Source organism: Medicago sativa, chromosome 1 (genome assembly GCF_051527215.1).
Source record: "Medicago sativa cultivar Bolivia chromosome 1, Bolivia_mono, whole genome shotgun sequence".
Taxonomy (NCBI): Eukaryota; Viridiplantae; Streptophyta; class Magnoliopsida; order Fabales; family Fabaceae; genus Medicago; species Medicago sativa.
The window spans coordinates 67,397,631-67,413,121 of record NC_140749.1 but is presented as its reverse complement, the minus strand read 5'-3'; the positions used below and the strand labels follow the sequence as shown (position 1 = coordinate 67,413,121).

The following is a 15,491-nucleotide window of genomic DNA, read 5'->3' as shown; positions in this document are numbered from 1 at the left end:
AAAATTGTCATGTTGATGAAAAATGTTGGAACTACATCAAACCATTCCAAATAATAAAGTAGTAAGTTATCGTCATCATAAATATTGTTGTTTCTACTAGAAAATTTACTAAACTTGTGATTAATTAAATACTGTAAATTGAGTTTGCAAGATTGTTGTTGTGTGATGAAAAAAAAAGTTTTGATTCAGAGATCAACGACAATTAAAATCTTTGAAAAATTAAAAAGAGGGGAAATACGATTTGAACTTGTCATGTATAGAATATAATTTCAAGTTTCAAAAAGAGCATAAGATCAAAGGCGGCGGCTTCAAAAATGACTTTTCGTACTACGACAGCTATAAGCATCCAAAAGTACAGTCACATAGCAACTTGTTTCAGATTTCTTGCGACACAAGTTAAAATATTGAGCATTCCAATTCGAAGGCACTCACTCAACGACAATTCCAAGTTTTATTAATTGACCGTTTACGTTGCAATTTAGTAGTTCCTATTTTCCACAAATGAGTGAGTATTTTACACAGATTTTTGGTGGTGGCCGGGGTTTGAACCCCGGACCTTTGCATATTTTATGCATTGTCCATACCAACTGAGCTAAGCTCACGAGGACGAGTATTTTACACAGATTAAAAATAAACGAAAGATAATGAGTTGACCAAAAATAATAATGTTGATTTTACTCAATTACACTTACTAAGAATAATAATTTGGGGTTAGTGTGCATAATATTAATTTGGAACAATTTTTTACCATTTTAAATTAGGTTCTGTTTTAGTTTTACACAGCTATTAAAAAAAATTGTAGTGTTGTTTTTTTTATACAATTTTAATTTTTTTCATTCAACAAAAACAAAAGAAAACGAATATATATTTTTAGGGGAAAAGAAAATGAATGTTGATTTAGTTTTGCTTTTGAGTATATATGTTTGTTTTCATTATTTTTAGGGCAAAAAATAACTATTTTGACCAGAAGTGACCAATATTGCAACAAATGTAAAATTGGAGGACAAAAATGTGAAATTTTGAAAAGAGGTGAATTTTCACAAGCTTGATGAAATAGGGGTCAAAAGTGCAATTAAGTCTTTTTCTTAGTCCATGTTCGTCTCATTATACGTGTCATATTTGAGTTGTGTGTATTCTTAATAAAATTATTAACTGCGTAGATTTTAATGATAAAATAATTATTTATTAAAATACTTTTATTAATTACAATTAGTTAAATAGTTTGAAGGATTAAAACATAATAAATAATAATATATTCATAGAAAAAAAAATTATTGGTATTTTAAAGTCACAATTAATTTGAAATCCAAAAGTGTTGCAAATGACTATTGTTAAATTTAGAAGATTCTCATCCAATTGATAGTGTGTGGTCTGTTTTGTGAGAATGACATAAAGTGTACCTTATCGATATGTGTGAGACTATTATTCAACATCTACTAATATTTCAGTGAAATAAATAGAAGACTCAGATTGAATATACATTCCATAAGCCATTAAACCATTAACTGTACTATGAGCTCAATGGAGGAGGAAACTCTTCCTCTAAGTGTGATCCATGTCAACAAGTCCTTAGTTTTCATCAATAGGTTACACACAATCCTCCATTCCATTGCTCTTTGTTTCTTAGTTTACTATAGGCTTTGTTTCTTCTTTCAAGACTCAAAAACAAGAGAAACACCATTGTTACCTTACCTTCTAGTCTTTTCATCTGAAATCATTCTCTCTTCGATATGGATTTTTGACCAAGCGTTCCGTTGGAATCCGATTAAAAGAACCGTCTTTCCAGAAAGATTACCTGAAAATGACAAACTTCCTAACATTGATGTGTTTATATGCACTGCAGACCCAACTAAGGAACCTACTTTAGATGTTATGAACACTGTTTTATCAGCTATGGCGATGGATTATCCACCTGAGAAACTTCATGTGTATGTTTCTGATGATGGTGGTTCGCCTATTACGTTGAATGGTATGAAGGAGGCTTGGAAATTTGCAAAGTGGTGGATTCCTTTTTGCACAAGATACAGAATTTCGTGTAGGTGTCCTGAAGCTTACTTTTCGGATTCTCAGAATGATGGCGATGATTTTTCTGAGAATGTTGAGTTTCTTGCAGATAAGAGAATCATTAAGGTAGATTCTAAATTGGATTGCTTCTCAATTTTTGGTGTTCAGGATGAATATGCTTGTTTTATATATGATGTTAATTTTATTTTGCAGGAAAAATATGAGGCATTCAAAGAAGGTATAATGAGAGTAAAGGAGGATCAGAACCATACTACTGGCTTAACAGGTCAAAATCATCCATCCACAGTAGAGGTATAATTAATGTTACGTATACACAATACTAATTCATACAGAAATTGGACTGCTTTGAATTTCAATTAGCGTATTCAAAGTTCAACTAGCAGATTTGACTACTAGAAAAAAAATGAAATAGCGACGGAATTTCAGACACGAAAAATGTGAAATTCGTCTCTGATTCTGTCGTAAAGTATTAGAGACACCAACTTTGATGACCAATGCTATTTGTTCTGTCTATAACATGATGTTGGTGTTTGCACCAAGTTGCTAGGAAATGATAATAAATAACTCATTAACTTGTATGTTTGCATATGATGTTTGGTTTAAAAACATAACTGTGATTATAGCATGTCCAACTACACAGCTTATCAAATCAAGGATATTTTGCATTTTGCATTAATGGTATCTTTTCATTTTTTTTCTCCCTCATGTCATTGTTACACACAATTGACCAATTTATCTCAGACTAAGCTCTATAAATACTGATTGGTGGCAGATGATTCAAGAAAATAGCAGTGGTGAAATAGAGCAAGTGAAATTGCCATTACTTGTATATGTTTCCCGTGAGAAAAAACCTTCTCATCCTCATCATTTCAAAGCTGGAGCCCTCAATGTCCTTGTAAGATTCTCTTTCTCTATATCTCTTGTGATTGGTGATACGTTTACCCGAGTCCACAACTATGAAGCACCGACACAATGACAGACACCGAACAAGACACTAACACGTCGACATGTGTCGCGTTGTTTCGGACACCAAACACCCCTTCAAATTGAGATTATGTTAAATGAAACATGGGAATACAAGACCATTCTCAAACCTCTTGAAAAATTTGCTCAATTATGTATATTGTCTTGCAGTATCGTGTCTCTGCAGTTATCAGCAACTCTCCGTATATTCTAGTACTGGATTGTGACATGTTCTGCAGTGAGCCAGCATCAGCAAGACAAGCATTATGTTTTCACCTTGATCCCAAGAAATCACCTTCACTTGCTTTCGTTCAATTCCCTCAGAAATTTCACAATATAAGCAAGAATGACATATATGACAGTCAGCATAGATCAACATATAAAGTAAACACTTCAAATTATGATATTATTTCACATTATCTATATCTTCAAAATGATGATTCTGTATTTTTAATTGTTCTTTTTTTTTCCTACAACTTAAGGTTTTATGGCAAGGTATGGATGGAATTACAGGTCCCTTATTGTCTGGCACAGGATTCTATATGAAAAGGGAAGCATTATATGGGAATTACAAAATTAAAGGTATAGATCATGATGGTTTATTCAATTTGTTTAATAAAGAGGTTGTATGTTTGGACCAACATACCAGTGTTTTTAAATGCGGATAGCGGGAAATAGCGAATTTTTCAGATTCTGCTATGCAACAGTGCTATAGAGCCGCTATATATGCTATTTGACAACACTGCAACATACACATACATTGGTACATTACATACTACTAGTACTAAACATATACATATTCATATTTTATGTTTTGAATTTCAGACACAGATTCTAAACTCCAAGAATATGTTGGCACATCCAATGAATTCATCAAATCCTTAAAGCAAAATTGCAGTCCAAATATAGTCACTGATGGGAATGCATTGCCTATAAAAGAAACTTTGCTTCTGGCTTCTTGTAATTATGAAATTGGAACTAAATGGGGTAAAGAGGTATGCAGATTCATAAAAATATGCTTAATATTAACATAAATAAGGCACTTTAATTTTATTTAATACTTATTATTTGGTATGCTTGTTTGTAGGTTGGCTTTATGTATGGTACTGTATGTGAAGATGTACATACCTCAATCATGCTAAGTTGCAATGGTTGGAATTCAGTTTACTGTGATCCACCTCAACCACAGTTCGTTGGAAATAGTGCCACTAATTTGAATGATTTATTCATTCAAGGAACTAGATGGAGCTCTGGATTGCTTGAAAATGGTTTGACCAAAGTGTGTCCCCTTATAAATTGCCCTTTAAGGATGTCTCTTCTTCTTAGATTTTGTCTTGCATACGTTACATGTTTCCCTCTATATTGCTTGTCTTTCTGGTGTTTTGCTATTGTTCCACAGATTTGTCTACTATCTGGAATTTCTCTGTACCCTAAGGTAACAACAAAAATTATCCATCTCTTATGCCATATTAGTTTCTCCTAGGGTTATGTTTGGATAAATAGCTTAATCAAGCGCTTATAGTATAAGCTCTTATCATATACTCAATCTGTCTCATTATGTTTCTTTTTTTTTTGTTTTGAATTTCAGGTCTCAGAACCATTTTTCTTCATTTATGCATTCATCTATCTATCAGCTCAAACCAAACATTTATTTGAAGCCCTCTCAACTGGAGGAACATTCATAACGATGATAATAGAACAAAGAATGCGGATGATGAGATCAGTCACATGTCATCTATATGGATTTTTAGATTGTCTAATGAAGGAATTTGGTTTAAGAGAAGCTAGTTTCTTGCCAACAAATAAAGTGAAAGACGAGGAACAAACTATGCTTTATCAAATGGACAAATATGATTTCAGAATACCAAACATGTTTCTTGTACCAATGGTTGCACTCATCATTATCAACATATCTTGTTTCATAGGAGGCATCTATAGAGTGTTGTGTTTGGGAGAGTTGGACAAGATGTTCATACAAATTTATCTTATGGCTCATATCATTCTTGTCAACTATCCGATCATTGAAGGGATTGTTATAAGGAAAGATAAAGGAAGAATTCCTCCTTCAGTAGTTGTAACATCTAATGTCTTGGCCACAATTCTCACTTGTGCACTTTATCCTCTACTAAGGAAGGTATAATAGGGTCATTTCTTTATGGCAAAAGATACTAATACATTTTTGGTTTTTATGTAGCAGCAATGTTGTGTAGTAAAGAAATATAACAGATTCCAACAGCATCAATTGATGACTGTTGGATGGAATAAAGTGATTTAGAGTTCACAATTATTGTCAACTTTGATTCCCATTTTTAATTTTGACATTATAAGAAATGTATATTCTTAAACGAGATTTTGTGTCTCGAACCATACTTTAATATTATAATTGGTTTTTTCCTGTAAACCCAAGAGCACTTGGAGATGATGGTAAGGGTTTGTTCCATCTTTTGGATTCAAATTCAGCCTTGAAGATGTAACGGTGTTAAATCTCTTCAGGGAGATCTTTGTCATCAATTGTGTTCCTATCAGTCTCAAGCTATTATTCTCTGTTGTTGTGCGCAAGGGATATTCCATTCACAACAAAACAAATTAAGGAGCATAATAGTCTAATAAAATAATAAGTTACATATTATGATCATAACTCTTTTTTTGTCAGCAACAAAAGAATATTATTAAAGAAAAACAAAATTGGCATAAGATATGCCAAATACAACTCCCAGTCCAATATAATTCAACACAACCTGATAAAGCGCTGATGCACAGCAAAATCAAAATGCACCAAGCACCCACCTTCCAACTGAGGACTGAAAAACCCCAAAAGACATAATGATAGGTAAATGTGACGACAAAGCATGCTCTCCAAAACACAAAGGAACCTCACCAAAGATGAACAATGTCAATGATACAAGCTCCACACAATATAGATACAAGAAATAATATATGACTTATATTACACATAAAACACCCCACGGCAGACCACACTAATCAGTAAGGATTATTCATGACACATTTCAAGCTTTCACCAACACTCAACAATAGTTTGACTCTATTTGCAACTGTACATATCAGAGGCACACCCTGCTAAATCAATTTGATGATTAAAAAAAAAAACAGTATCGAATTCAACAAAGCAACTGCTGAAAAGAATATCTAATGACACCATTTACTGCACTTGCATCAATTTTCCACTGACTATTGTCTGTTATTCCATCACTTTTTCTTCCAATCTGTTACTAACATATTAATTGCAATATCGTTTCGTTTGAGTTGTTGTAACAAACAGTTCATTGCTAACAGATTAACTCTGACTACTACAAATTTTATCATCACTTTTATTGATTCACTTTCTCACATTAAAATACACAACAGATTCAGAAATTTCCTACTACCTTCTCTTACATTTTCCTTCAGTTTTATCCCTGAAAAAACACCAGAACAAGACACTTCTAATGTGTACTGTTAAAAAATTTCTGAACCAATAACATTCATATGAATAAAACAAATATCAGCCTGACAAAAACTGCAGGAAATAACTTAATAGAAAGGCTGAGTTAAGGAAGAAACATAGCGTCCAAATGGATTTCGCTCCTAGTCACAAATACACATGGGAGCCGCGAATAATAACATGAAATCCTTCACACACGTCTAAAGGACTAGAATTCTGAGATACAACCAAAACACGACACACCAAAACAAACCACCAAACAGCAAAAACACTGCTAAATGCATACACTAGTCCCCAAGAATCCATCTGATACATGTTTTAAGGTTGCACAAATTACAGTATTATAATCCCTGCAAGAGCCCCCTCCAAATTTACTCAACACAGACCGGTGATAACAAAATGCAGCGCAGCATTATAATCCCCGCAACAGTCCACTCCACATCACCTCAACACAGACCAGCAATAGCAGAACGCAGGATTGCATCACTGCAAACAGATGGCAAAAACATTGCAGCCACCCCCCTGAACCAAAACCGCTTCCAAAAATGCACATATTTATCGAGACCAACATCCCCTGATACCCCTAAGCATGCTAGCGGGTTCAACCACCACTGGTTCAATTCATACTTAAACTTTGACGATTAAATCTCTGCCAAGTCCACGATAAAAGCTTGACAATCGATTCATTATCCCAATTTTTATCGGAAACTCCCTTCCCTAAAATTAACTTCCTCTAACTCCTCCAACATTGCCCAACTATATAAGCTCTCTAGACCAGTGCAGATCCCACGCCCAAGTATTTTCAACTTTCCTCCTCACATATGAGACTCTAGCTTCCTTACATAATGACAGGGAATAAATCAGGTCAAACCCCCTTTTTAAGGTGGCTGCACCAACCCATTCTTCACTCCAAAAAACTGTATCCTTGCCTCTCCCCATATTTCTACTAACCCGGTTTAAAAAATGTAATCAAAACTTTCGATTATTCTCAATTTTTCAAATCAATTCTTGTTAAAGCTTAATTACACACACACACTCACACCGCACGCAAAGGAGATATATAGTTTTGATGTCTATTTTACCGTTTTTATAATTTTTTTTGTTATGCATCTTTTTTCATTGGTCTTGAACAATATGACAACTTAACCAGAAAAACATTGGTCTTAAACAATATGACAACTTAACAAAAACAAAAAACAATATGACAACTTAACAAAAACAAAAAACAATATGACAACATGAAATTCTGCAACAACTTGAAAATTAAGAAACTATATTCTAAATCAAATTGGAAGCAACTGTTGAAATTCCAAATATTTATGATAACTAATCCTCATCACTACTTCCATAGCTTAGGCACAAAGATAACAGTGCACCATTAGTATTTGTAGAACTTTTGACATTAGAGGTCTCTGGTTTCTTAATAACAGAAATCATCGCCAAAGGATTAGGCTTCTGACAACTGCCTATCAATTTTCCTTGTTTGTCAGAACCATCCAAACAGGCTTTTGTAGTGTCGGCTGCTTTTCCTGGAAGATCTTTGGAAATTTTTCGCCTCTTTGGGTTATCATCGGATGTTTCACCATGTCCGTCACGAATTCTGCTGATAGAAACTTCAGAATTTTTCGAGAAAATTGATTTTATCAATGCTTCATCTTCTTCTACCAGCCTTTTCTCCTTGTCTGCTGCCTTACGTTGCAAGTCAGCAAGCATTTTATCAACACTAACAGTTGCATGCCTAGACTTCATTGACTTCATCTCATCCAGTGCAGCAAGAATGTCCATCTCTCTTTTAGAATCAAGGGTTTTATTCTCTAACGACCTCATAGCATCTCCAATTTCTTCGGCTTCCCTCTTCTTTTTCCTTTCATAGCTTTCCTTATCATCTGCACGCCAAGGTTCAAAATTTCTAGTCGCACCAAACTCAACGACGTAATCTGAATTCTGCGGATCAGTCTTCATGATAAATTCAGCTGAGCACCGAGTGCATTTGCTATACAATCTGAAAATTTGAATTCCAAGATATGTCTCGCCTTCAACAACTTCTTTTCTGGAGTTGAACTTGGTACCTTTGTACATAAAATTGCCGCAAGTGTTGCATCGAATGGTCATCGAAAGCATATCACGAACCTTCTTGATTTGAGAATCTTTGGTCTTTTTTCGTCGAGGAAGCTTGGCAGGATCGAAATCCGGTGGGTAATACTTGTTCAAAACCTTCCTCTCACCCATCTCTCTTCAAATTCAACGACGCGGATAACAACCTAGCTAGGGTTTCTTTCTCTCTTTCTATTTGCGATTCCAATATATTATGTTACTAGATAAATTGCTACTAGGGTTATTATGAGTAGAACCCCGCATATAGGCCCAAATCTAAACAAGTCATTCTCCTATCTTTTTATAAAAAAAAAAAAAAAAAACAAATAATAGTTAAAGCCTATTAAACTAATAACTACTTCTATTATAATAGGAATAATATTTGACATTATAAAAAAAAATTGCTTTAATTTTATTTGCAAAAAAAGTATTTGATCTTGGTATATATATGTCAAAATTAACTTTTATTTCTATATAAATATTGATTTTGATTAAAACTAAAAATATAAATGTTTATTGTTTTCTAGTTATAATAAACCAAATTTCAATAACACCAACAACAATCTTTATTATTAGAAAAAAAAAATTTGTGGTGGTCGGGTTTAAACCCCGGACCATGCATATTTTATTATAGAAAAAGTTGTTTGAGGGTATAATTGGGATAATAAAAAATTAAGTATAAATATACTCATTTAGTTTGTTGCGCTTTTTAAATGATAAAAAAATGGATATATATATATATATATATATATATATATATATATATATATATATATTCATATCGTGTTTGTTACATTTTGTTAATATTTATATTTATTCTTATCTATTTGTTTTTTTAGGCAAAATATAAAATATATTAAATAAAAAGAAAGAGATACAAAGACTGGGGGACATTAGACCTGACTCACGAATAACCCAAACGGGAATACGACATGATGAATCAACCCAAGTAAAACAACTATAATCTATGTATTATTTGTATTGAAAATTGAGGGCATTTTTGAAGGAAAAAAAAATCCAACTCAAAAGTTCTGAAATGGGTAGTTTTCTTTACATATAGTTTTTTGGAAAAAAGAATCCAACTAAGTGCTGAAAGGGTAGTTTTCTTTATATCTATACTTACTATATAAAGAAAATTACCCCTTTCAACACTTTTGGGTTGGATTTTTCCTTCCAAAAGTACCCTCATCAATTTTCAATACAAATAACACATATAACAAATAGATAAGAATAAATGTAAATATTAAAATAAAAATGTAACAAACACAAATGTTTAGTTTTTTCCTTTATCATTTAAAAAGTGTAACAAACTAGATTATTATTTTTTTGACAAATGTAACAAATGATAAGTGCTAGGAAGTGATATTTTCATGTTATATTTTAAGTACTTTTGTTACTTGTTTTGCAAGTAATTTAGGGAAAAGCCGAGATAAAAGTGATAATTGCCTTATTACGCTTTAATTGCCTTACTTTACCCAATTGTGCAGGATTTGACCTCAAGACACTAAGCAAGCATGAAAAAGCCAAGAAAAGTGCAAAAGGGCCGCAAGTACTACACAGCTCGCGAGGCGAGCACAGCAGCTCGCAGTGGCGAGCATCAATTCAAGCCAAAAAGCCGTGAGCACCCTCTTGCTCGCGAGGCGAGCAGAGCTACTCGACGTTGCGAGTAAGGGCGGTTTGACCCTCCCAGGGTGACGTGGCAGAATCTTAATGGTGAAGGAAACATAACTCGCCATGGCGAGTAAGGCTGCTCGCGAGGCGAGCTCAAGCATAGTGGGAATTCTATAAATAGCCCACTTGCTATTCTTGGTAAATATCTTAGGAAAGAATCTAGGGTTTTTAGCTTTTCTTAGTTCTTCAGTTGTTAGATATTTTTATAGAGAGAAAGAAGGTAGTTCTTCATAGAGTGAGAGTGGTTTTGGAAGTTGGATGCTTACTCCTTAGTTGAGACATCACAAGTGTAATGAATCCTTCCTTTTCAAGCTATCCTTGCAAGGCTTCCATGATGATGTGTAGCTAAACACTCTTTGTTAGGATGAGAGGTACTTGATCTTGCTAAACATGTAATCCTTTTGATCTTGCAATATATGATTCTAGCAATTTATATTCAATATTGTTGTTATTCTTGTGTTAATGCTTTCAATAAGATTCAAGATGATTTGGACACAAACTCTTGAATCTAGAGCTAGAGTAGCAATATATCTTAGGTTAACTTCTTTGACAACTTTGTTAATCTTGTGATAATCACCATAATCAAGAGTTTAATGCTTTCGGATGCTTAATCAGGCTGGACACGGTCGATTAAGTTATCCGATCGACTTTGTTATCGTTTAAGGGATTTGGACACGAATGTTTAAACGATAACTTAGAAATAATTATATCACTTTGGACATGAAGGGTAGTTTAGAATTGATTGTGATAATGTTGTTTATAAAGCTAGAATTCGTATGGATCATTAGGTTACGTGTGACGCTTGGTTAAGGAACGCTACTCCTAACAAGTTTCAATCCTTATTAATCTCATCTTTTACATTTTGCAATTAGTTAACATAGTTGTAAATTAAACAAACAATCACCCTTTTTACTTAGAATGATATTTGATGTTAAACTATCCGTGATGTCGCACTAATCCCTGTGGAGACGATACAAATACTTATCTTGTTTTTGATGCAAAACTACTTCATCAACAAACTAGATGAGTGTGTGTGTGTGTGTGTGTGTGTGTGTTTTTCTATAATAAAGATTGTTGTTGGTGTCATTAAAAAAATTAAAATTTAGATTATATATTTTTGTTATATTGTTGGTTTCATTGAAATAGATAATCATGATTCATGATTATTTTGATTTGTTATATTTTGAAGGCCAAATACCTCCCTGGGTCCTTTAAGTTTCACGTTTGTAACAGATAGGTCCTTTAAGTTTCAAAGGTTACAGATAGATCATTTAAGTTTCTAAGGTTTCAGATAGGTCATTTAAGTTTCGAGTTTGTTTCAGATAGGTCCTTTCTATCAACCTCCGTTAAGGACCTATCTGAAACCTTAGAAACTTAAAGGACCTATCTGTAACCTTTGAAACTTAAAGGACCTATCTGTAACCTTTGAAACTTAAAGGACCTAGGGAGGTATTTGGCCTATTTTGAAAGTAAAAAACAATTATATTTTTACTTTTAATCAAAATAAAAATTTCATAAAAAACATCGTTCATAGTTTTCAAACGTTAGCACAATAAAAAGAACGGAAAGACAGACACGTGAGTAGCCGTCTTTTCGCTAGTAGTATAGATTAAACTCGCGGTAGAAAAGCGATAGACCTAAGGGGTGTTCAACGGTTCGGATAAAACCGAACCAATTAATCCCTACACATCCAATTCCAACCCCTACCCATCCATTCATGTTCACTTCGAGCATCGAATTTCATAAATTAAACTCGTGAGCCCGTAGATCTGGCCGGTACAGATTATTGTAATTTTTACGCATTACTTTGTGTTGTTTTGGCTCTTCTCTTATTCGATCATGTTCTAATTCTTTTATGTAAAGAATTAAGAAGATTCATCAAGTAAAGATTCATCAAGTAATGGATCAAATCAAGACAAGTCAAACAAACCATTAAAAAATAATTTATCTTTTTTTTTTACAAAAGAGAATAATTTATCTGAATGCATTGCCTTGGAATAAAATCAAATAATATCCATAAAGGAAAAAATTCCCTTTATGGACCAAAAGTTGAAGGAAAATTTTAGAGGGACTAAAACGAAAAGTTAATATATTTATAGGAACCAAAAACATATTTAATCTTTAAATCAATCTTAACAAATCTAATTTAAACTAATTATAACTTGAATTAAAAATATAATAATAAAATATATACACTAACATGTCACCCTTCAGCATGCTAGTCTAGTAGTCTAGTCAATCTTAATTTTTGTCATGATGAAGATCAACTATAATCTTTATTCGAGAAAAATACATAAGCTTAATTTTTGTCATGATGAAGATCAACTATAATCTTTATTCGAGAAAAATACATAAGCAAACATGTCACGTGTCTCCATGATAATTTTTAATTATTATGTCATTTGTCTTAAATTATAATTTATTTTTCTCATACAATAAATGGAGTAAAATAACTTATAATTTTTCTTTTTTCATACATATTAACTACATATTTTAATATATATATATATATATATATATATGAAATTATTAAAATAACTTATAATTTGGGATAAAAACATTATATTATGGCTTTTGAAAAATTTCAAAAACTATGTAGCTAACTCTTTGAAAGAGAAATGTTATTTGTGTATACTTTGAACAAGCATCTCTTAAAAAGTTCGAATTTTGATAAAATTTAAATGATTGAATAATGTTAATAATAAGCAAGATATATTGATGGATCTAATCAAAGCACAAGTTGTGCAAAATTTAGCAAAGACACGTAGTCAACAACATACAAGTAGTTGAGACAACACTTGCTGCCCATCATCAACAAACCACCAGGCTCAACAGCTCAAAAAAAATGTCAAACGCACAAGCATCACACTCTTTTAACCTAAGTGATTGTTTTATAGGTCTTTAAAATTGCTCAACCGTCTAAAATAAAATCGATTAAAAGTCACATTCGTTCCAAAAACAACAATCAAATTGTAATTTCAATAAATTTATGAAATTGAGTTAGGATCCGATAACTCGATTAAAACTAGCGCATTCTCGTAAATTGATATGAGGCCTCTGATTAAGGTGAAAGAGATACATTACCATTCCGTCCAATTGTTTGAGTTTAATGCATATTTTTTTAAGTATAATGATTTTTTCTAAAAATATATTGGGCAAGAGTGACTATATATTTTGATTATCAAACAAAAAGAGTGAGTATATATTTTTTAAGTTGTTTGTTAGGACTTATAGAAATTTATACCGGAGGAAGAATTTGAGCCCCTATGCAAGATGTGACTCTTTCCCAAAATTCATGTATTACCCTTCCTCACATAACCTTTGAATGGACTTTTCTTTTTGGGTACAATCCTTTGAATGGACCTTTTATTGACACACTTTGGATTAATTCGTGAACAAATGATACAAGTATTCCTTAAATGAAGTCAATTTCTTATTTGCCTTTTCGTGCGCTCTACTTTTGAATTCTAAAATTTATAGGAAAAAAATCAGAGTTTTGAACATATATTATGTTTTTGGAAGCTAAAATCCAAAATGCAAGATGTTTGAGAAGAGAGTATGACACGATAAGAAATTGACATGTTTGAAAACCTTGAAGGTAAATTTGAAGGAATTCCGCTCTTCTTCCAACACGTTTTGCTCGCGCCCAACTGAACTTCCCAAAATACCCCTGCGTGAGTTAACTCACGTAGCATTAGTTAAATCACGCAAGTGTTAATTCCAGCATGAGTTAAGTTGCACAACGCATGTTAAGATGCACAGATTTTAACACTTACGTTACTTAACTAACACAGGGGTATTTTCGGTGTTTCAGTTGGGCGCGAGCAAAATGTGTCGGGAAATGAGCATAATTCAATTTGAAGCTGCAGACATGTTTCTTAGAAAAATACTTGTAGGCCCAATTATCACGTTCTTCACACACTACTTGTCTGCAAACTTAACGCCACCAAAATAGAAAGCATGGAAGTGCATGCTACGGCAACTTACTCAAAACAGACTTCAAGAAATTAAGCCATTCTTTTACAGTAGTAAGTTAAAAAAAAAAAAAAAAAAAAAAAAAAAAAAAAAAAAAAAAAACCTGGTCCCCACTCCAATCCGTAAATCATCATTAACAAGCTGGGAATTTCGTGGAACAATAATTGTGTGAATATTAGTCATTTGTGGCACAAAATTATCATATTAGATCATTTTACCAAATTAACTTTATTCATCAATGTTTGATTCTTATTAGTAGTATTATAAATGTAAAGTGAAAATTAATAATTTATAAGTGATGCACGTGGTATTATTTAGAGAGTAAGATTGAAGGAAAAAACAACTAAAATTACATTTTTTTGAAACTTAAAGTAATGTTCGTTTTGAGACATTTTTTTCAACAACAGTTATCATAGGACAAAGGGAACAATATTGCATAATTAATAAAACAAATTACATTTTTTGGTAAAACTATTTTAATAGTATCATGAGCTTTTTTTTTTTATCAAGTAGCAAGTGGTTAGAAATTTAACTCTTAAAAATGAATAAGTATGGTGTTTGAGGTTCGAACTCCAACCCATATATTATCTCTATCAATTGAGCTAAATTCACGGAAACTATCATAAGCTTTTATAAACACCGCAACTAAAAACTTAACCATCACACAAGTCACACCGTAGTAGGAGTTTTTATAAAGGAAACAAAAATATAATTAAGGAAGATTGTTTCCTTTTTACATTGAATTGATGGAAGGGCAGAAAATGAATCAATCGAGTTGTACTTGACTCAACTAGACTCATCTTGACTCAACGCCACAAACTTTTTTTAAAAATTTAAACTCAAACCGATTCAAATTCGCAAACAACTCGGTCTAGTTCGTTAGCTCCTATCGCATACTTCAAAAGTAAAAAAAAAAAAAATGATCTTTCACTTTTTAAATATAATAATCTAACATTCAACACACAAAAATGATCATCAATTTTACATAATTGTCTAAAACAGATTCAACCAACAACCAGAATGGATAGAATTAGTGAACATCAATCATTGTAATATTAGCCAACAATAATAATATTTTTTAGATTGGAATACTATAACTCTGTATAGAATTCAGCTAATTTAGTTCATGAACCAAATTCCACAAATTTATTTATTTATTTTAAGAAAATTTCACAAATTAATTGTGGAGCCGAGTTTCAAACTATGTTGGAGTTTGAAGGGTTCATTTCAAGCCTACCTACCAAGTACACATTTTCCCCATTGTGTACCTAATACATTATTTTCAACTGGTCCATCTTTGTCACGTTAACTTGTTGTATTT

The 15,491-nt window shown here is 32.5% G+C and overlaps 1 protein-coding gene and 1 pseudogene across 2 annotated transcripts; one reads left to right on the top strand and one right to left on the bottom strand.

The window, feature by feature from the left end:
• The first annotated feature begins 1,485 nt into the window (after window positions 1–1,485).
• LOC146956634 (quillaic acid 3-O-glycosyltransferase CSL1-like) lies at window positions 1,486–5,282 on the top strand. The gene is made up of 8 exons (XM_085730221.1): window positions 1,486–2,130; window positions 2,218–2,316; window positions 2,798–2,920; window positions 3,160–3,372; window positions 3,471–3,570; window positions 3,814–3,983; window positions 4,076–4,423; window positions 4,577–5,282. The coding sequence occupies exons 1-8, from the start codon at window positions 1,513–1,515 to the stop codon at window positions 5,126–5,128; spliced, it is 2,223 nt and encodes a 740-aa protein (XP_085586347.1). The 5' UTR covers window positions 1,486–1,512; the 3' UTR covers window positions 5,129–5,282.
• A 2,215-nt stretch (window positions 5,283–7,497) lies between these two features.
• On the bottom strand, window positions 7,498–8,755 carry LOC146956633 (uncharacterized; annotated as a pseudogene). Its single transcript, XR_015020482.1, has one exon. The product of XR_015020482.1 is annotated as an uncharacterized LOC146956633 (transcript).
• Between the last annotated feature and the right edge of the window lie 6,736 nt (window positions 8,756–15,491).